This window comes from Sphaerodactylus townsendi, linkage group LG02 (assembly GCF_021028975.2).
Source record: "Sphaerodactylus townsendi isolate TG3544 linkage group LG02, MPM_Stown_v2.3, whole genome shotgun sequence".
In the NCBI taxonomy this organism is placed as follows: domain Eukaryota; kingdom Metazoa; phylum Chordata; class Lepidosauria; order Squamata; family Sphaerodactylidae; genus Sphaerodactylus; species Sphaerodactylus townsendi.
The window spans coordinates 138,353,171-138,375,982 of record NC_059426.1 but is presented as its reverse complement, the minus strand read 5'-3'; the positions used below and the strand labels follow the sequence as shown (position 1 = coordinate 138,375,982).

Sequence of the window (22,812 nt, the reverse complement as noted above, 5' to 3'; positions counted from 1 at the left end):
GTCCTTGCATGATGATGCCAAGTAGACTGGCTGATTTGGGCCATAGACTCGTTTTGTATGTATTTTTATGGTGTCTGTTCAATTACCTCTACTCCAGCAAGTAACTCGTTATCTTTTTTAGCTGCCAGCTGAAGATGAAATTCTATTGCAGAAATTAAGAGAAGAATCTAGAGCAGTCTTTTTGCAGAGAAAAAGTAGAGAGCTGTTAGACAATGAAGAACTGCAGGTAAGAAAACATTAAAATGTGTTTGTAAATATTTGTAATTTTAGAGCATATAACTGATTATATGATCTTTTCCTAATCTTATTCCCTCTTTAAGAATTTGTGGTTTCTGCTGGATAAACATCAGACGCAACCAGTGGTGGGGGATGAAGCAATGATCAACTATGAAAACTTCTTGAAAGTTGGCGAGAAAGCTGGACCCAAGTGCAAGTAAGCCTGCTGCTTTTTAAAAGGCTTAATCTAGTCTACTTCCTCTTCAGTTTTTAGTTAACTAGGCAAACAATTAAATTGCAGATTGTGATCTTCTATTCTTACATTTATAAGAACATAAGAAAGAGCCTGCTGGATCAGACCAGAGTCCATCTAGTCCAGCACTCTGCTACTCGCAGTGGCCCACCAGGTGCCTTCGGGAGCTCACATGCAGGATGTGAAAGCAATGGCCTTCTGCTGCTGCTGCTCCTGAGAACCTGGTCTGCTAAGGCATTTGCAATCTGAGATCAAAGAGGATCAAGATTGGTAGCCATAGATCGACTTCTCCTCCATAAATCTGTCCAAGCCCTTTTTAAAGCTATCCAGGTTAGTGGCCATCACCACCTCCTGTGGCAGCATATTCCAAACACCAATCACATGTTGCGTGAAGAAGTGTTTCCTTTTATTAGTCCTTATTCCTCCCCCCAGCATTTTCAATGTATGCCCCCTGGTTCTAGTATTGTGAGAAAGAGGGAAAAATTTCTCTCTGTCAACATTTTCTACCCCGTGCATAATTTTATAGACTTCAATCATATCCTCCCTCAGATGTCTCCTCTCCAAACTAAAGAGTCCCAAACGTTGCAGCCTTTCCTCATAAAGAAGGTGCTCCAGTCCCTCAATCGTCCTTGTTGCCCTTCTCTGCACTTTTTCTATCTCTTCGATATCCTTTTTGAGATGTGGCGACCAGAACTGAACACAGTACTCCAAGTGCAGTCGTACCACGGCTTTATATAAGGGCATGACAATCTTTGCAGTTTTATTATCAACTCCTTTCCTAATTATCCCCAGCATAGAGTTTGCCCTTTTCACAGCTGCCATGCATTGAGTTGACATTCCCATGGAACTATCAACTAAGACGCCCAAATCCCTTTCCTGGTCTGTGACTGATAGCACTAACCCCTGTAGCTTGTATGTGAAATTTGGAATTTTTTTTGCCCCTATGTGCATCACTTTACATTTTGTTACATTGAACTGCATTTGCCATTTCTTACATTTTTATTTAATTTCTAGACAGCTCCATAGCAGGCAGTTTATTTATAACTGTGGTAAAATTGAACTGCTCATTTTTAATATTAGAATAAACCCATGGCAGCAAGATTTCTACTGACTGTATTGAAGTAGCAATGTTGAATAAAATATGGACAGGTTTCCACTAGACACCAAGTGGTTGTCTGCTCTTCCCTCTGCCCTTCTCATTGTTTAAAGGATTTATTATGTAGTACATTTTTCATCCCATCCTTCCTCCAAGGAGATGAGAGTGGTGTACATTTTTCTCCCTTCCTCCAAATTCACATTCAGATGGGTTTGTTCAATTGTACCCACACAGTGAGGATTCTCTGTGTTGTTTTCATTTCTGTTGCTGATGCAAAGGCAAGTGTGTTGTCAGCAGAGCTTCCACATGTGCAATTTTGTTGCCCAACTTTATCTTTTAAAAATTCCATATGTGCTGTGCAGTGTATTTTAATGAGCTCTCTGGGACATGATTGTCACAGCTGCTGTAGTGACACTCTAACCTCCCTCCTTTTTATTATTACCCACGTTTCTTTAAATTTTGAAATAGATAAGTGGCAGTAAATCATTGCAGTGCTCTAGGACAGGCAGCCCCATCCAACGGCCCACACACCCAGGCTTGGCACCACAGCCACACCGAGCTGCTGCTCCCATGGAGGCTTCCCAGCAGCATGGAGAGATTTAAAGCGAAAAAAGCCTCTCTGCCTCCAGTAAACCCCTATTTCAACAAGGGCAATGACTGGGAGGAAGCTGACTAGTGTTGGCTACTCCCCCGGCTATGGCCATGGACTGCCTCTGCTATGCCAGCAGCAGCACAGGAACGCTGGTGCTGCATCCTGTGCTGCATCCTCGTACTAGAGAGGGAACCTGCCAGCTGATTCACCCAAGTGTCCTGGGGAGGGCAAATCCACCAGCGTGGCCCTGCGCCACTCCCACCAGCAGATTCGCGCCCCCCCCCCTCTTTAGATGAGACTGAAGATCAGCAATACAAATACTATCTTTCCAGCTGTCTTGCTGCTTCCCTTCCTATCCCTACGCAGTGGCATAGGAGGTTAAGAGCTCGTGTATCTAATCTGGAGGAACCGGGTTTGATTCCCAGCTCTGCCACCTGAGCTGTGGAGGCTTATCTGGGGAATTCAGATTAGCCTGTACACTCACACATACGCCATCTGGGTGACCTTGGGCTAGTCACAGCTTCTCAGAGCTCTCTCAGCCCCACCTACCTCACAGGGTGTTTGTTGTGAGGGGGGAGGGCAAGGAGATTGTAAGCCCCTTTGAGTCTCCTGCAGGAGAGAAAGGGGGGATATAAATCCAAACTCTTCTTCTTCTTCTTCGAAACTGGGACTAAAGCTTCCCACAATTTCTGCCTCTACCTCTGCAGTAAAAAGTGTTGAAGACTTTTTTTTTAGAATGAAACTAAAATTCAAAGGAACCAAAATTTGGAATCGAAATAAAGATAAATTGTCAAAATGCTGTGGTAATTAATTTCCTGACATAATTTTTGTTCTTCTGCTCCTTCAAGCTGGGATTCAGATTAAATAATTATGGACTAATATTATGTTTTATGTTAAGTGCCACCAAGTTGCTTCTAACTTATGGCAATTCTATGAATTAATGACCTCCAAAACATCCTGTCGTTAACAGCCATGCTCAGGTCTTGAGGATCGTGGCTTCCTATATTGAGTCAAATGAAATTGTAGACTTTGTTTAACTAGGATGTGCCTCTGAGACAAACTTTTGTTGACTAACATTAGCTGAAAACAAATGGATGTTATCCAGGTGGACTATGTCACTGCTGAAAAAGTGGGACATTAAGTTAAGGCCACGGTTCTGGGAGAGAGGACAACCATCTTCTCTGGACTATTTCCCCTCAAATAATTTGTTTCTGCTCTCTCTCATCACCACAACCCCTATCTAAATCTGCCTGTTTCCCTTTGGAAAACAATTGGTCCATTCATCTCCTAGATAAGATACCATTTGGTCCACTGACGAGGAAATCTAATGGGAAAATCTCTGCTAGATTGTTATATGTGTAATTTGTGAGACTTGTCATGTGGCTTTGTTACATATACACTAAAAGTCTTAAGAGTGATGATCATTAGTTCCTCATTTCTACTTCCCCATTCCACATATTTCTGGAATACTTCTGTTATCAGTTCACAAAACAAGCACAAGAGAATCCAAACCTACTCTTCACATTGCCACAAAATAATTACCAGAAGAATTTTAAATCATTAAATTGACTTCAGTTTTGGTGGAATTGTATTTGATTTGTGGGACTTCAGTATTGTTACTTTTCTCTGTTCCACAGGCAGTTCTTCACAGCTAAAGTCTATACCAAGCTACTTCACAGTGATCCTTATGGAAGGATATCTATCATGCAGTTTTTTAATTATGTGATGAGAAAAGGTGGGTTTGTTTGAAATCTTGTGATAATATGTTTACAGAAGTTCTAGAACCTGCATAGCAAGAAGGTAACAGTTGGAATCTAACAAGAATGAGTGTCTTGCATTTAATTTTTTCTAAAGTGCAATCTTTTTATCCCCATGGGTGAAAGGAAAATATTTGCTGGAAATTTGTTTTTAAGAGTTTAGAAAAAAAGAAGAAAAATTTTCCTTGAATAGCAGATCAAAAGAGCAACATCAAAACTGAACAGAATATTTGTAATGATTATGTAAGAAAAAAACATTTATTTTGAACCCAGCAAAAATTACAGTTTGTACAGAGTCTTTTGGTGCAGGGGGTCACTTTGTGCAAAAGGTTTGCCAGATGACACCAAAATAGGAGGGGTAGCTAATACCTCAGAGGACAGAGTCAGAATTCAAATGACCTGGACAGATTAGAGAACCGGGCCAAAACAAACAAAATGAATTTCAACAGAGATAAATGCAAGATACTACATTTAGGCAGAATAAATGAAGTTCACAGATATAGGATGGGTGACACTTGACTTGACAACACTACATGCAAAAGGGATCTGGGAGTCTTAGAAGACCACAAATTAAACATGAGTCAGCAGTGTGATGCAGCAGCCAAGAAAGCCAATGCGATTCTGGGCTGTATCAATAGACGTATAGTGCCAAGATTGAGGGCTGTGATTGTACCTCTGTATTCTGCATTGGCCAGACCTCACCTGGAATATTGTGTAAAGTTCTGGGCACCGCAATTTAAGAAGGATATTGACAAGCTGGAACGTGTCCAGAGGAGGGCAACCAAAATGGTAAAAGGTCTGGAATCCATGCCCTACGAGGAGAGACTTAGGGAGCTGGGTATGTTTAGTTTGGTGAAGAGAAGGTTAAGAGGTGATATGATAGCCATGTTTAGATATTTGAAGGGATGTCATGTTGGTGAGGGAGCAAGCTTGTTTGCTGCTGCTCCAGAGACTAGGACCAGGAGTAATGGGTTCAAGGTGAAGGAAGAGAGATTCCACCTAAACATCAGGAAAAACTTCCTGACAGTAAGGGCTGCTCGACAGTGGAATGCACAACCTCGGAGCGTGGTGAAGTCTCCTTTGAAGGTTTTTAATCAGAGGCTGGCCATCTGTCAGGAGTGCTTTGATTATGTGTTCCTGCATTGCAGGGGGTTGGACTTGATGGCTCTTGGGGTCTCTTCCAACTCTATGATTCATCTCATGGATCTGCAGTTGGAAAAAGAACATTTTTTCTACTGAAATGGGTCATAAAATGAAATGTTTGTTTGAAATCTTATTCTGTCGTCTTTCGCTCAAATAGACACTTGGCTTTCTGATGACATGCTGGTTTGAAATTCATTTGCCTAGTATAAAAGTTGACTGTAAAGGCAGCATTTGTTCTCAGTGGAAAATGGTTGCCAATTTCATCCAGTAAAAGCAGTTCTTTGTGTTCAGCATGCAGTGAGATTGGCAGCTTGTTCACCCCCTGGCTCCCCTGGCTCCTTCCCTCCCCTTACTGCACTACTGTTTATTTAGCTTGCTGCAGATCTGCAGGATTTGACTTTATGAGAACTAATTTCAGTATATTAGGAAATTTTATCATAGCTTCCCTGTGTGTTCTGTATATATGTGTGTGTGTATCTATATCTATATCTATCTATAGCTATATCTATTTGTATTGTTGAAGGCTTTCACAGCTGAAATCAACTGGTTGTTGTGGGTTTTCTGGGCTACGTGGATGTGGTCGGGTAGCTTTTGCTCCTAAAGTTTTGCCCATATCTATAGCTGGCATCGTCAGATGTATGTCATAATGAGATGTGCCACAGAAAGAAACCTATCTTGCCATGGAGCTACCTCCAGGGGTGTAGTTCCAGAAAATGGTGCCTGAGGCAAGCACTGAAATTGCGCCACCCCCACTGCCTCAGCCCGGCCTCCACAGTGGGTTCTGCTGAGCCAATCTAGTTGTGTTAGAAGGAAGAAAGAAAGAGAGGAAGGCAGAGAGAACGACTCTATGGTCCATAAAGTTTACAAGAAACAGAAATTTCAGAGTGATTTCACATCCCCACAAAGCACCCTCTCCTCCCCGTATTCTGCTGTGCGCCCAAATTTTCAGGAGTTTCCCATGCTGGAGTTGGCAACCCTAAACACCTCACTTCAAATCCCCTGAAAATTTCACCTGCAGAGGATGCAGGAACTCTGTGGCAAGCCACATTGTAGTTGCTGTGGAATGGAGAAGAAATTCCCTTCTGGAATCCATCCACCAGGTAGGAGCAAACAAGAATCATTTCAGAAAGTTAGACCCAACTCCCTAATTTGAAAAGTGATTCAGAAAGTTACCATGGTAGAATTAGAAGCTGTGGAGAGAATAATATCTCTGCCTGTCTTCTGAAGCATTCTCTGTACCAAACTTGGGCCTGAAACCAAACTGACTGAGGTTTGTACCAGCCAGGAGAGGCTGCGTCACCACCATATGCTCAATAATGGGACAGGGCGGAAGTTGCAAAAGCCATCTGAATCCAGTTAGGATAGTTGTTTGGGTTTTGTTTTTAAGGAGTGCCCTTAACACTGTCTCATTCAAGGCAGCAGTCAGCGCCCATCTTGTAAAGAAGCATTAACAATCTCCTGGGCCTACTGAGTCAAATTAAATTAGTTAACATGAAGGCCTTTCCGTTTAACTGCTGTCTCTATAAACAGAAACCATAAAAAGGTATAGCCAGCACATAGGCAAATTTTTAATAACAGTACCATGAATGACTTTTGGATTGGTGTAAGAGCATACAGACAGTGGCCTGTCCTGTCCTAACTAAATTAACTTATTACGAAAGAGAAGGAAGATCAAGTACATTTGTGAAAAATGGGATATTGTTTATTGAACATTGGGACATGTATTTTGCTGATTCTTTGAGACTATATGTATTATTTTCTTTATGTTATCTGAAGAAAAGATACATATATGAGCCCTCCGGCGGAGGACAGTATATAAATTAAATATCCAATATCCAATACTTATAAACTGCAATAGGTTAAAGAGTACGTGATAAAAATGAAATGGACCCTTCCATGCTAAAAATAATTTCACAGTCCAATTAACCGTAACTGCTTAAATACCCTTCAAGGAGTTTCAATTCACATACACGAGCCTCCTCTCCTTCACTTTATCTTCACAACAGCCTTGTGGGGTAGGTTAAATTAAGACAGGGAGAGACCGAATAAGAATGAAGGGCTCTTCAGGCTGAGTGAGGCTTTTTGCCACAATTCTCCCCCAGCTCTTCATGAGTTAGGGAAAGGACTTAATGTCAGCTCTGTTCTTGGTAAAGTCCAACTTCTGTTCCTGCTGTGTCCCACAAATATTGTGCCCTCCCGCCTGTTGCCTGCTGGCTTCCATCAATAGCATAGCTTCCCCTTACCTGGCTGAAAAGGACCCCTCCTCTGCCTGTCTCGTCTGCGCACAAATTCCCTTGCTGGTGCTACACAGCACCATCCCCTATCCTCCTCCCTATCCTACTCCAGCAAAGGTGGGGGAAAGTGGCATAGCAGCAACCAAGGCAGTGAAAGGGAAAGGCTGGCGGGAGGGGGGGAGGCAGGACAAGGAGGCAACAGGAAGTGCAGTGCTTCTCCACCTCCCCACTCCTGGAGGGGAAGGGAGAAACCAGAGGCCAATCGCACTCCCCACATGATGCCCAGAAGTTGTGCCCAGGCCTAGAGCCCCCCCTACCCTCCCCCCAACACCTATGCATATCTCTGAAGATGCCAGCCATACATACGAGCAAAATTTTAGGACCAAAAACTACCAGACCACAGCCACACAGTCTTGGAAAACCCACAACAGCCAGTATATATATATTTTTCTTTGAAAGTGTTGTCACACATTATTTTGTGCTGCCAAGTGTATTATTTGCCTCAAACCAGATTCTATCACAATATGTCTGTTTTGGTTTGACAGTATGGCTATACCAGACAAGAATCGGCCTCAGTTTATATGATGTGGCTGGACAAGGTTATCTCAGAGAATCAGTAAGTGATTATATATGCTCAGCATGGAATGTATTTACCTGATATATCACATTATCCAAGCATTTGCTTTTCGATTCTTAATTTGAGAGAAACTGGTATGTTTATAATTAGTAGGAAGATTGGCCTAGGAAATTTGAGGGAAGTAGTATTGTGCTCAAGCTAGATAGAGCTATCTAGGTAGATAGATAGAGCTATCTAGATAGAGATAATGCAGTGTTAGAATTATCTGTCTAATTGATATTTTTGTTCATGCAGCATTCCTTGTAGAATGTTTTACTAGCTTAAGTACCTAAGAGAAAGAATAGCTGCAAGGAATGTCCAGGGCAGAGGTGTGGATGCACCAGTGCACTGGGCGCTTTTCCCCCGTGCTACGCCTCTGGTCCAGGGCTGTCTTGTTAATTCCCTATTTGACAAACCATATCTTCAACCTCTTACCCGTATCCTAAATTATGTTGTTCTTGTGGTAGAGGCCTCTCAACAAGCATCAAATATACCATGCTTGTTGCTGAATATGACTGATTATACACTGGTGCTCTGCCGCACAGCGAGGGTACGTTTTCTTCACAGCAGATTTCTTTACAGATGTGCTCACACTTACGGTGCTGAATATCTCGGAAGCCCCATGATTCCTGAGAGTGGGCAAACCCCAATGTTTCCCCTTGCTTTGGGGTTTCCAATCTCTCCCCCCCCCCGCCTGCTCCCGCTCAGATATTTCTGGGGGATTAACAGCCAGCTCCTCCCCTAAAACATTAATGATAATGAGTCTGCACAATAGCTAGACCAGGAACATTGATATGCTCTAAAGAAGAAAAACTGACAATCTTGTGAGAGCAGGCAACCCATGCAACAGGCAGTAGGGCACCTCCTGGTGTATAAACAAGGAAACAAAAGGAGACCCCACTGGGACCGCACTGCGGAGTGAAGAGCATTGTGGAAAGCATTCCATGCATAATGGGCCTATGAGTTAAAGAAGAAAGGGGAGGATTTTTTTTAAAGAAAGAAAGGTGGGAAAAATGGCCTGCTCAAGTTCTTATAACGTTACTGTAACTTGGAAGTGAAAGTATTGGGTCAAGAAAAATTTCACACACTCCACATACACGCCTAGTATTCCTCATAGCCTCTTAACTTGTTTTTTAAAACAGTTATTCTACATCCACAGGAGTTCTTCAGTCAGTTGCTTAAATTCAGCGCAGTTTTAGTTAGCTTATATTCCATACAAATTTAGATGGATAGAATAAAAACCTGAAACCTGGAGAAAAAAATTACATATTTAGTTCCACAATAAAAAGGATGAGACGATGGTCAATAGTATTTTATTCTAGGAGCAGAGGATTAAGCCCACGACAAGACAAGATTTGACATACGTATTATAAAATTAACAAGTGTGGACAGTTGCTGCTCAAATCACAATTATACTTTTGTTTGTTTGTTTTATTTTCTAGGATTTAGAAAATTATATCCTGGAACTCATCCCCACTTTGCCACAGTTGGATGGTTTAGAAAAATCCTTTTATTCATTCTATGTCTGCACTGCAGTCAGGAAGTTCTTCTTCTTTTTAGATCCTCTTAGAACAGGCAAGTACAGCTGTTGCCAGATTTTTAAAAACCTTATTAAAAAAACTGAGTCCATACGGGGAAGCATGTCTCATAAATTGGATAAATAACTAATGAATCCAGGAACCTGTTAGCACTATGGGGCTTTTTCCTAAGCACAGTATTCACCTGCAGGATTAAGCCCATGAAGGACTTCTGTAGCAGGTCTATCACCCTGAATGCTTGGGCTCTCCCATGTGTCTTTTTAAATGGTAGGATAATACACCAGGTAAACAATTGTGAACTATTTAATAACATTAACTTTGCATGACTTTTGTGGAATGCAAGTAGCACACCAGTGTTTAGTTGACCATCTGTTGATGCAGAATCATCTGGTAAGAGAAGCAAAGCTGAGTGCTGTGTTGTCTTTACTTTTCTGTGGCCCTTATTCACACAAAAACTCCCAGGCAGGCCCAGACTGGTTTAGGCTGGGGGTGCTGCCCTCACAAAAGCAGTAATCTAGTACAAGCAGGAGACACTGCTGATTTGTACCACAATGTGCAAAAACATACTCTCAGTTTTGACAGTCACCTGCTATAGTTTTAACCATTGGATTTTCTTATTAATTTAAAACATTTCTATGCTACCTTTCCACCAACTGAAGTTCTCCAAGACAATAACATTCCAAACATTAAAACGTTTTAAAATATTTAAAATATAAATATATATAAAATATTTAAATCGATGATATAAAACATGTAAATACTTAGGCAAAAATGTGCAGAGGAGTGCTAACAGTTAGTGAGGGAATTGCCAACCCCCCCTCCAAAAAAGTCTTCACCCACTGATGGAAGACAACAGCAAAAGGAAGCAGATGACTGTCAGGGCAGGGAGTTCCAAAGTTTCAGCACCCTTTCTGCCTCAATCCATCCATCTGAGGGGGGAACCCTAAGTAAGGACTCTTAAAGAGGACTGAAGAAGTTGGGTAGGTTCAAATGAGTATGGAACACCTGAAGTGCTGGGATCAGGCCCATCAACCAGCCCTCCATCTCTTCCCAGGTGATCTGCGACCTGTCCTTAGTCCCTGGGCCCTGGATTTTTAGGCCTTACCCTTAGTGGACCTGGACTCCCCACTGGAGTTCTCTTCTTCTCTTGCTGGCTTTCTCTCTGCTTCCTTCCCACTGTCCATCTTTCTCTCTACTCTGTTTCTCTCTCTCTCCTACTTACCGCCACTACCATGTGGTCTTCTCTCTTTCCCCCTTTTATCCCTTTCACTCTGGCTGCTGATCCTTCTCAGCTGTGCAGAGTCTTTCCTTGTATCCCCTCTTTCCTGGCTTGGACACTGAGGCCTCCCAGGCTAGGTCCTTAGGGCCCGGCAGCCCAGAGTAAACAGGGCCCAGGAGCCACCTGAGCTATTCTGGAAAGAGGAGGCAGTTGTGACTTGCCCCAGAGCTGTGTCAGACCTGGCACCAACAAGCCCACTGCTGCCAGGGCCCACTGCCTCAATCATCATTGCGCTGGGGCCATGGTCCCTGCAGTTTGAGGAGGAGGCTGCCAATGTCACTGGGTGAGTTTGGGTCCCCAGGAATGTCCAGGGAGGCCAGTAGGGCCAATCCTGGATATGGGAGGAGGCAGTTCACAATGCATGACATCTTTGTCATAGTTATCATACTGATCCCACAAAATTCAGCTGCGGGGCTTTATTTCTTTTTCACCATTGTAAGCTCATAGCAATCTTAATTTTCTACATTAGGCTTGGATCCAGTAGGGAGCTTCCATGGGCAGAAGGTGTGGTTTTCTCATTCTCCTTTCTGCTCAGACAGCCTAAAATATCCTTTGAAATTCAGTGGATCTAGGTCTCGGGCTTTGCTTTGTTCCTTTGAAATACTGCATTGAACATATTGGAGCTGCTCTGAAGTTTGGTAGATATTGCTGTTTTGCCATCTGGAAATTTTCAAGTCCAACCACAAAGTATTTTTATATTAAGGAATATGAGGTCCATCAGGACTATCATCAGGAATGCCAATAAAATAGTGAAACTGTACAAGTATCAGAATTTCTGCTTTTCAAAGAAATGTGAATGTAATTCCTTTTGAAGAATACCTTTTGGATCAATAGGAAGTTCTTATTTAATTATTTCCCAGCTGCCTGTTGTCCAAGACTTGTGAAGGGCTAATAGCCCTTTGATTTGCTCTTATTTTGACTGATGGAAAGATTTTCAAACACTAATATTCTTGTTCCCATGCAAGCCTAACAGTCCTTGTTGTAGCCCAAATCATACCCCAACTTTTTCCTAGTTATTCTTCAGTAACCAGGTAACACACATTTTAGATGGAGAGAGAGAGTAAAGTCTTCCTGTTGGTCTGCCTGTCTCAATTTTCTTATTCCTCCTATTAAAGATTACCCATTCTGCAGCTTAGTAGAAAGAGAAGGTGATATGTATATAGATATGTGTAAATTATTATTATTTATTTATTTTCTTCCAGGGAAGATAAAAATACAGGATATTTTAGCTTGCAGCTTCCTGGATGACCTATTAGAGGTAGGTATTTTGATGTATACTTTTCTTTTTTTAAGTCCTTGTTATACTTAATGAGCTCTAACTCAATATTTCCATATTCCTTCAGTTACGGGATGAAGAACTTTCTAAAGAAAGTCAAGAAACCAACTGGTTTTCTGCTCCTTCTGCATTGAGGGTTTATGGTAGGGACCCACCTGCATTATAATTTGGATTCTATAACTTCAGTCTCTGAAAGCAGAATTCTCTGGTGCTAAATTGTTACTGGGGGTTTGTGTGTGTTAAGAGCTGTCAAGTTGCTTCTAACTTATGGCGACCCTATAAATTTATGACCTCTGAAATGCCCTATCATTAACAATCTTGCTCAAGTCCTGCAAATTGAGGGCCGTGGCTTTCATGGTCAATCCATCTCATGTTGGGTCTTCCTCTTTTCTTGCTGCCTTCAGTTTTTCCTAGCATGATTGTCTTTTCATATTACTTGTCTTCTGATAATGTGACCAAAGTATGATAGCCTCAGTTTAGTCATTTTAGCTTCAAGGGTGAGTTCAATCTTGATTTAATCTAGAACCCATCTATTTCGGGTGGGGGAGGGGGCTTAAATTGTATAAGAATATAAATAGTTTGCATTTCTGTGTCCTGTTGCTGCGTTGGTTCCTGCAATTAATTCCCAGTTTTGCAAAATCTGAAATACAAGCTTCAAAACAAAATATTCTGTTTCTGCAACTTTAGGCAAAGTGAGTTTATTTGCATGAGTGCTGTGATATTTAATCTTTTTTGAATCTGCAGAATTGGGGAATACTATTGTTTAAATTATCTTGATCTTAGTCACAAGGGACACATCCTTGCACTTCAGGTTGATGATTAATAGAGAGTCTGTAACAATTTCAGTTTCTTTATCATCAACCTTAAAGTTGTTTAATTCTTCAGTATTCATCACTCTTATCTTCTTGATGTTCAGCTGTGATCCTGATGAGGCACTTTCTGCTTTAATCTTCATCAGCAGTCATTTCAGGTCCTCACTATTTTCTGCCAGTAATGTGTCATCAGCACATCTCAAATAGTTAATGTTTCTTTTGTCAATTTTCACTCCACCTCCATCTACACCTAATCCAACTTTCACTGTATGTTCTACACACAGATTGAACAATAAGGAAATAAAATGCATCCTTGTCTGATGCCTTTGCCAGTTAACTATACAGGCACTCTTTTCCAACATGGGAAATGCATTCTATCTGGGCTTCAGTTAGTGATGGGCTTCAGTTAGCTTCCAAGCTCTCTCTAGGGATCTGATTCTTTTGTGATTCCCTTTCAGCTTCCTTTGAACTGTTTTCATTTTTGTACAGTTCCCTCTTTTAAAATCAAATACTACCGTTCTAGACTGTAGGAGTAACTTCAATTGAATGCTGAACTTGATACCATTGTGGTCACTGCTCCCAACTAGTGCAACAACCTTTACAGTATCTCACCAATTAGTGAGCCCTGCTGAGAACCAAGACATTGGCTGTCTGGCCAACTATTCCATTTATGATGTCTAGGAATCTAATTTCTGCAACATCTCAAGCACATGTTTATCTAGCCAATTTGCTGGTAGTTGAAGTCTCTCAGTATCCTAACATTATCTGCTCTAGTGACTTCCCTTATTTTCTTTACCATCTCAAGAGAAGCCTCAAGGGTTTGATCAGATGTCAAGTAATCCTTAGGGCTCAGTATTTCCACCCACATTGTTTCTGATGGAGATATAATTCCCCTAATGTTTTCTACCTTTGATGTACAACAGAACACCTCCCCTCCCCTGCCCCCCCCCCCCATGCCTATAAAACATTCTGTAGAATATTCTTTAGCAGGCTAGATGTGGCCTCTGGGCCTGCCATTACCTAAATTTGCTCTATATTATGTAAATGTGAAATGTTTAAATAATTATTGCTGAATCATTTACTGTTGTTTTCATTAATATGCCAACTTCAGTCTCTGCTTTGTGTGTTCTGAGATAATTCTCAAAATTTCAGCATTGTCATTTGAACTTGCCTTAAGTGGGCAATTATTTTCTCAAACCCTCCTAAAGGTAATAGTACTGGTCTATCTTTTAGGACTGTGTTAAATATTGTGGAGATAAGGGTTGAAATCACCAGTGTTGATTCTGTTACTTGGTTTCTGCTACCCTATATATATATAATCTCAATCAAGTTTCTCAGCACAAAAGCCTGAGCCATTGTAATCACAAGGTTATCTTGCTACAGATCTAAAATGTTGCAGCTGTGTGTATAGTCTAGAACTGTCTTTTTTCTTCTCTCCCTCCTCCCTCAGGCCAGTATTTAAATCTGGACAAAGATCACAATGGCATGCTTAGCAAAGAGGAACTGTCTCGTTATGGAACAGGGACTCTGACCAACATATTTTTGGACCGTGTCTTCCAAGAGTGTCTGACTTATGATGGAGAAATGGTACTGCTTTGAAACTATATTGCAATAGAAGTAATTTTCAGCAAAAGCATTTTTAAAAAAATAATTCTTCCTGTTTGTAAAGGTTATAACTTGAAATTCCAGAACAGTGACTAGAATGAAGGCAAAACTATTACTTGAATGGTGGATGAAAACCCCACATTGTGAATTCATGACTGATCTATCAGCTAACTGAATAAGACATCTCACTGTTGGGACGGGGAAAACAGGGAACTCTTCACTGTTTGCCTCCTATTGGAAAAGCAAAAAAAGAATAAGGAGTTTATAAACTGAGTGTACAAACTTTATATAATGGATACATTATTTGTAATTTTCTAGGCCCTCATTCTGCTAACATTTCTGTAATTTCAGTCATTAAACCCAGTCAGCTAAGTGGCCACTGTCTGCCTACCTAAGTTGCCTGTACAGTTGGGTTATTGTGTAGAAACAATGTTTTTGTTCATTTTCTTGCAAGGAATGTGCAAGAATAGCAATGCTTAGTTTTCATTATCTTCTGTATGATGTGAACAATGCAAAAACCTTTGGTACTGTTTAGATTATGCTGCAGCAAGATGCCTTCTCTTAACACTTCTCTGTTTTAGGACATCTGGTCACATGACATTTTCAGCCAATGACAATTGAACAAATGATACAGGGAATATTTTAATTATCTGACCCAAGAGTGTGATAAACTACTGTATAAACGTTCATACTTTGTTGAACACAGATTGCTCTTTAATGCTGTTGATGAAAATCTAGGGGTATGTTCAGCTGTCTAATAACAAGCAAGTATTTTCAGCACTCTATTCTTTCCTCGGCAGCCATTTTCTACTTCCTGCTGCCTGTCAATGAAAACTAACTGCTCCCCCACCGGGAAAAAGCCACCAATTATGTTCTGCTTGCAAAATCAATTTAGAAAGAGGACTATAATAAACATGATTGCATCTGCTTTTAGGACTACAAGACGTACCTGGACTTTGTACTTGCATTAGAAAACAGAAAGGAGCCTGCAGCTCTGCAGTATATTTTCAAACTGCTTGATATAGAGAACAAAGGTTACCTGAATGTCTTTTCCCTCAATTATTTCTTTAGGGTAAGTTCCTTTTTTATAGAGGTAGTAATTTTTTTAGACGTGTTGTTACAGTCAGTGTGCCTGTACTTCAATACCAGTGGGCAATTACTTTAAGTCACCAGTGCTCCATGTGAGGGGTCTGGCAACTTTTAAAGAAAGATACACATGTTTAAAATGCCATTTTAAAAAAGAAAAGTTCCGAATGTATTTCATTGCGCATATTATATAAAGAAAAATTATATAAAGAAAAATATTATATAAAGAAAAATACTCTGGTATGATTTTCTCGTAATTGAAATTTTCCCTGAAACTTGCTTTATTTTTAAGTTAAAACTTTTCTAAATATATAAGTTGCTAATGACCACTAATAATGAATATCTTTGGAACTTTGTCTGTTGATAATGAGGGGGAAGGTTTTGGTTGCAAATGATCAGAGCAGAGTGTTGTTGAAGGCTTTCACGGCCGGATTCACGTGGTTGTTGTGGGTTTTCTGCACTGTGTGGCCACGGTCTGGTAGATCTTGTTCCTAATGCTTCGCCTGCATCAGATGCCAGCCACAGATGCAGGCGAAGCATTAGGAACAAGATTTACCAGACCACAGCCACACAGCCAAGAAAACCCACAACAACCAGATCAGAGCAGAACTTTTCAAAAACATTTTATATATTTTAGAGCCCTATATTGGTTGGAAGGGACTCCACTGGTGGAAGTGGCATGTGGCCTGCAGGCAGATTTGCCTTTCCTGGGGCAATTTTCCCTATGTGCGGCCACCACACCACCCCCCACTTGGACACGGTGCCAGCCTCCCAGCACCTCTGCCACCAGTGTAGCAGGCAGCCGGCTAGGGGCGTGACCAGGGAGGAACTGACTTTAGTTGGCTCTCTCCCAGCCATTCGCAGTGTTACACTGGCAGCTGGGAAACCAGACATATCCCACCCTTTTGGACAGTGTGAATTTATTGAGTCCCATAGAGGCTTCTTGGCGGTGGAGAGACTTTTTCATTTCTTGAGCCTCCTCACACTGCCAGGAAGCCTCTTTGGGAGTGGCAGCCAGGCATGACTATGGTGCTGCGGCCAGGCGCCCGGCTCTTGGATGGGGCTGAGAGTGTGTTCTTTCTACAATCTTCTAATTGATTGGGGGAAAAGTATCATCCTATTATGAAAGTAAATCTTAATTAGCTGTGATTTCCTAATGCTAGTAAGTGCTTCCTACAGATGTAGTGATAGATCTTCCGAATCAAACATTAAATAATGAAAAACATTGCACTACTTCAGATACCATCATAAATCCTAATGCCAGCAGAAACTGAGATTCTTCTTTTCTTTTTGTCTAAGAATGCAAAATGCTAAAGATAGAGACATGCCTCAGTTTTTATATGGCATGCCCTTTGGTGATTTCACTGTCAAATCCAACACATTTCCTTCAGATCAAAACAATAAAATTACTCCAAAGTCTTGTTTGTAACACCAATGTTCACTTTGTATTGATCACGTCCAATTCTGTGCCTACTAAACAAAAGGATTCTGCTGCTAATAATTCGAGGGTAAACTAATTCAGCTGAGAGTTTCCAAAACAAATCTGGAATACTTTCAAAGCTTTTCCAGTAAGTGCACTGCAGGTTTAAAATCTATCCTGAGCTGTGTTCTTTTAGCAGCATGAAGCAGATTAATTCCTCTGTAACAAACATCAATTGGCCCTTCATCTTCCAATTATTTTTGCCTTCAGCATACACTTTACACAGTTCATCTCAAAGTTTGGGTTAAACGCTTATTTTAACAATGAAGCATGCTGTCTGGCTCAGTCGTAACCCTTTTCTTCAAAATGGGCTAGGAGGTAGGAATTGTTGCACATGGACTGAACAGATGGTTTGCCCTTTCAGCTTTGATAAGCACTGATCACCTATTTGGGAAGGACAGAATTCGCTCTTTGCCTTTCTCTCTCACAGGAGACAAATGGGCCACCCATCTCTCCAAATAGCTGATCATGGGCCACCCATCTCTCCAAATAGCTGATCATGGGCAGCAGGGGCCATAGCTCAGTGGGAGGAGCATATGGTTTGCATGTTAAAAGGGCTCACGTTTGAGATCTCTAGTTAGAATCTGTTTGCTGGTGCTGAGCAAGACCTCTGCCCAAGATGCTAGAGAGCAGCAGCTAGTTAGAGTCAACAGAAGGGCAGATGCACCAATGACTCACAATAAGGCACCTTCATATTCATACAACAGTGCTGTCAGCATTAACTGTGTATACCGTCTAACTGCCATGGTGATCAGTTGTATTGCACTCACAAATTATGATACATTTAAACATAAAGTTGTTATAGCAGGGACATAATTAATGGGGATTTGAACGAGAGAGCCTGTTGTTTTTCTTAGTTCATCACACTTCTCCGTAATCTATACCATTGCAACAGGCTATTCAAGAACAGATGAAAATACATGGACAAGAACCAGTTTCTTTTCAGGATGTCAAGGTAAGTTCTCTTTATGCATGTATGTATGCAAACAGTAGTTAATGGATGTTAAAATTACTTTTAACAATACAAGAGCATCTTTAGCATTAGTACGTTTATGTTAACAAACTGACAGCCTGCCATCTCAGTTTAATGGAAGCAGACCGTGCCATCAAGTTGCTACTGGTGACTTCATCCAAAGGGTCATTCTAGGCAAGAGATGAGCAGAGGTGGTTTACCAGGGCATCACCCATCCAAATATTAACTGTGGCCAACCCTGCAACCCTGCTTAGGCCAAGCTGGGCTCTCCAGGCTGCTAGTTTCACTTAGAAGGATATTTAAAACACATTTAATAGTACTAGTCATTTTTTCTATATGCCTTCAGTTCTAAAGTGTTATGCCAAGCCATCTCCTCAGGGCAGATAAAGCCTCGAAGAGAACAATTCTGGAATTTTAAATTTCAGTCCCAGTTTTCTGTTCTTCTGTTTAATTAAACAGTTTTTGGTGTCTAGGAAGCTGAAATAAAATTATTAGTCGTTATTAGTAGTGTTAATACTATTTGTTAGCTGGGACAATGATTTAACAGTCCAATACGCCTTTCTTTTTGTAACATTGTTCCAGTTTCTCATTCTCAGCCACATGAAACCACTTCTTTATGAAGGCCAACACTAATGAGCAAAATGGCAGCTGAAGTTGCCAAAAGTAATGCGTGACAGAGCATTTATTTAAATCTGAGTCTTCTGACAGAAACAGCTGTTTATGGTAGAGAAAAGCTCCACCATGAGTGAAATGATCCCTGGATACACACAATACATGTTTGGCAGTTGAGGCTGAGAGCTAGTGCACATTACTACTACCTGAAAGTCTCATCAAATTAGTCTCCAGGGTAACAGGTAACGTGTTAATGTCACCATTTGGTTTTATTCATGGGACTATACCACATTGAGCTATTTTTTATTTATTTGTTTTATTAGTCTTTCATGCCTCCCTTCCTCTGACGGAAAATTTGCATGAAGCTGCTGTGCTGTGTGCACTACTTCATCTTTCAGCACCTTATGTGCAAAAATAAGTTGTGTTGCAAAAGCATGGGGGGACGGGGAAAAGAATCTGGTAGCATACCAAAAAAACTTGCCCAACTCATTACTACAGGGGTGTTCAACTTGGGAGGCTGATGCCTGTGGAGTGATTCAGTGTAGCTGTAATATATACTTCTATTTTCAGTATTTTATTAGTGAAAGCAAACTTTGAAAGCTATGCCTATGTTCTTGATGTGCCCCCTCTGAAGACAGTAGCATGACTGTGGTTTAGCCTGGGACCTGAAAACAAGGTCCCATTTTCATCCTCCCTGCTCCAGTAACATACTCTAATAATACAAGCCAGCACTGCAGTTAAGATTTTTATGGCAGGAGTAAACTACTACTTGAAGGCAGCTGTAAACATCCTCTTGAGCTATATAGTTTCACATTTCTTTTCAGTAAAGTCAATCTGTATTTCTTGCTCTGAACAGTGATATATTAAAAGTGGGAGCAAAATTTTGTTTTCCCATTTATTTTGTTAAATTATGTTAATTCCTGTGTTTTCTAGGATGAAATATTCGATATGGTGAAGCCAAAGAATCCTTACAAGATCTCCCTTCAGGACTTAATCAACAGTAGCCAAGGAGACACTGTCACTAGCATTTTAATTGATCTTAATGGCTTCTGGACTTATGAGAACAGAGAAGTTCTTGTAGCAAGTGATAATGACAACACAACAGATCTGGATGATACATGATTTAACAGGCATACACTGTATCCATGGAGACATACCCAACTGTTACTGTGACCATTTGGAGCTAAACATATTCATTACCCAAATCAGTAAAGCTACCATGCAGCCCCAGATGGGCAAACCTAAAGCTTTGTATAAGGACTGTATAATGGATTTTATCTGAATCTTTCCCCAAATGTCTCAGGCAACTAATGTCTTGTTTTAATTAAACTTGAATTGATAGCAAATCTTCACTGAAATATTTGATGAATGGGAGTAGCAAACCAATTTTCAGTTAAGACAAATTACATCTAAATATTGTTGTGGTCTTGAACAATACCTAATTCTCTACTCTTTGAATTCTTGTTACACAAAAAGTGCCTTCTCTTGCAAGAAACAGGCAGTCTGAAATGGTCATTTGTATCTAATACCAGATCTATAATTTCAGTGGATTACCAAGCTTACCTGTGGTGATGGTGGAAAGTACCATCAAGCTGCAGCCAATTTATATGACATTTTTATGGCAAGAGACATTCAGAGGCAGTTTGCCATGGCCTACCTCTGTGCAGCAACCCTGGACTTTCTTGATGGTCTCCCATCTAAGTACTAGGCAAGTTTGACCCTGCTTAGCTTCCAAAAGCTGATGAGATCAGGTAAGCCTGGCCCATCCAGGTCAGGGAAGCTTTCAGTGTAATTCTAAAGAAAGCACAAGTGTTCAGAGGCTGGCCCAGCAATCAGTTATGGACAGTCCAAATACTCCTAATCACAGTATTAATGTTTCATTTATGCAGTGCTGCAAGATCTTACATACACAGGGTTTGGAGTCATACCTGTTTCTACAGTATTTGTAAAGATGTGTATAATGAATACATAATATTTCAGGAAAATCACCAAATACCTGCAATTAAAAATAGGCATCCCTTTTTGTGATTCCATTGTGTGCAGTTATCCAAGAGAGGGACATTTATATCTGTTGACGCAGAGGAATTGCAGCTACTGCTAGCTATTTTAAATGGAACCTATGCTCTATAGCAGTGGTGGCGAACCTTTGGCACTCCAGATGTTATGGACTACAATTCCCATCAGCCCTTGCCAGCATGGCCAATTGGCCATGCTGGCAGGGGCTGATGGGAAGGGGCAAAGAAGTCTGGTATAACATCTGAGATGCCAAAGAGTTCACCACGCCTCTATAATAGTATTCAAAGGAGTTTACTCCGCATTTTATAAAAAAAAAAAAAAATGACTCTTAGCCCAACAGTGGTTTAAATTATATTAAATATAAACTTTTAATGCATTTACAAGAAACATTTCTGTACCATCTGCATACACAAAAGAAATATTAAAGATAAGGCACAGCTGACTAGAGTAACTCCATGACAGTGAGCCCATTCCCATACCACACCGCAATAATTTTTTAGTTAGCACACATTCTAGATCTGGGCAATCAAAATAGTGAGTTCTTATTTACTGATGCCTTGGGCTTGTCACTCTGTGCAAAGATATTAAACACAGACTTGACGTATATAGCTTAAGGCTGACTTGAAACCAGCATTATTGTATAGTCAAAGAAGGATACAAACTGCAAAATTAAACAGGTTGTGACTATCTTTAGTTAAAGTTATCATAAATATTCGAATTAAGCTTCTCAAGGTAATTTTCGCTCTGAGGTTAACCTTTCTGAAATAGTGATGACACTAATTTATTATCAACTTCTGTGCCTTTCCAGATTCACAGATGGTGGTGTATTTTTGTTTTCCCCCGGCACTGGATAACAGTATGGGTATACATTGTGCTGCTGTCTCCTAGACCCTGCTTATGTTATACAGTGCACAGACTTTTAGTACAAGGACTCAAGACAAAATTAAATTCATTAGATATATTTTAAAGAAACAAATGTTCACCTGAAAGACAGAATACAAACAGTTTAGCCATTACTTTTTATGAAGGCTGTTTGCATCCTGTTCTGTATGTAGCTATAAATATTTGTCCTATGGCTGTTTGGTGAAAATGAGTTACAGATTGTCCTGGAGGAAGTGTTTCCTTACTCTAGAGCCAGAATATCTCCCACCTACAAAACTGCTCTATTTTGCCACAATAAATAGATCTTATTAAAAAATTAAAAATCAGTCCCTACCACTAATTAAGCCAAGTTTTTAAACTCTGGCTAGTGGAAGGGACAGTGAATGCAGAAGTATGACACCACATTTTTTTTAAATAAACCTTAGTCCAACATCATGGCAAATATAATTTTTAAGCTTTTCACTCCTAACATTCATCAAGTGTAGCACCTGTTCCAAAATCTTATGAAGTATGCATAAATTGTCAATACTTTCAAATGCTGGAGGCTCAGGTGAGTTTCCTTTTCAGCACAATTAATAAAGCCAGGATTTGCATATTCAAACTGACTCAACAGCACTTTATATTAAATTTCTTCCCACTAAGCAGTAACAATATGCTTTAGCGAAACGAATAATAGGACAAGACAACATAATTGTCAGATAAGGTCATCTGGAAAACAATAACAAGTATTCAACAAAGACATGTTGCTATAAACTGTATAACTGAACACACATGCAACAGTGACAAACTTTAAGAATGCATAGGGCGCTTCTGCACGTTACGGCTTATTTCAGCTACGCGCCGGCGAGGAGTTCTGTCGGCGTAGGCGGAGTCACTCTATATGGCGCGCACTTGCAACGCGGAGGCCGACGGTGGCTAGAGGCAGGAACGCTGCTCACATCGAGCCGCTTTCTGGTGCTTTTCTCGCCATTTTATTGCAGCCTTCTAAATTAATGCTTGCGGAAGCGTAGAGTTTCGCTTCACGCATGCTCCTCCGGACCCCTGGAGGTCGGAGGATTGCAGGGCGGAAGGCGACACCACCGTGAGGTGGGCGCACGAGAGGACGCCGTAAGCGGAGGCGATGTTTTTCCGCGATCTTCAACGGTAGCGGTTAAGTATACAGGCACGCGATCCTCTCAGGAAGTCAACAATCTTTCTCAACAAATAACCTTTAAAGAGGTTAGTTGTTTAGGGCGCTTCTGACAGCCGCCCATACTGGAGGGAGAGGAAGAACGCTGCTGCGCTGCAGCTTAGCCAGGCGCTGTGGGGACGCGGCGCCTGGAAGCGCTTCTTTGGCTCTTGGTGTC

The 22,812-nt window shown here is 40.9% G+C and overlaps 1 protein-coding gene across 1 annotated transcript in view; it reads left to right on the top strand.

The window, feature by feature from the left end:
* PPP2R3C (protein phosphatase 2 regulatory subunit B''gamma) overlaps positions 1-19,914 on the top strand; it is a 33,992-nt gene extending 14,078 nt beyond the window's left edge. Inside the window, exons 3-13 of the mRNA XM_048484804.1 lie at positions 122-226; positions 321-433; positions 3,795-3,892; positions 7,837-7,907; positions 9,350-9,482; positions 11,927-11,982; positions 12,068-12,143; positions 14,263-14,399; positions 15,352-15,489; positions 17,879-17,938; positions 19,502-19,914. Of these exons, the coding sequence (XP_048340761.1) occupies positions 122-226; positions 321-433; positions 3,795-3,892; positions 7,837-7,907; positions 9,350-9,482; positions 11,927-11,982; positions 12,068-12,143; positions 14,263-14,399; positions 15,352-15,489; positions 17,879-17,938; positions 19,502-19,690 (1,176 nt within the window). The 3' untranslated portion in view covers positions 19,691-19,914. The remainder of the gene's footprint in view (positions 1-121; positions 227-320; positions 434-3,794; positions 3,893-7,836; positions 7,908-9,349; positions 9,483-11,926; positions 11,983-12,067; positions 12,144-14,262; positions 14,400-15,351; positions 15,490-17,878; positions 17,939-19,501) is intronic.
* Positions 19,915-22,812: the final 2,898 nt, after the last annotated feature.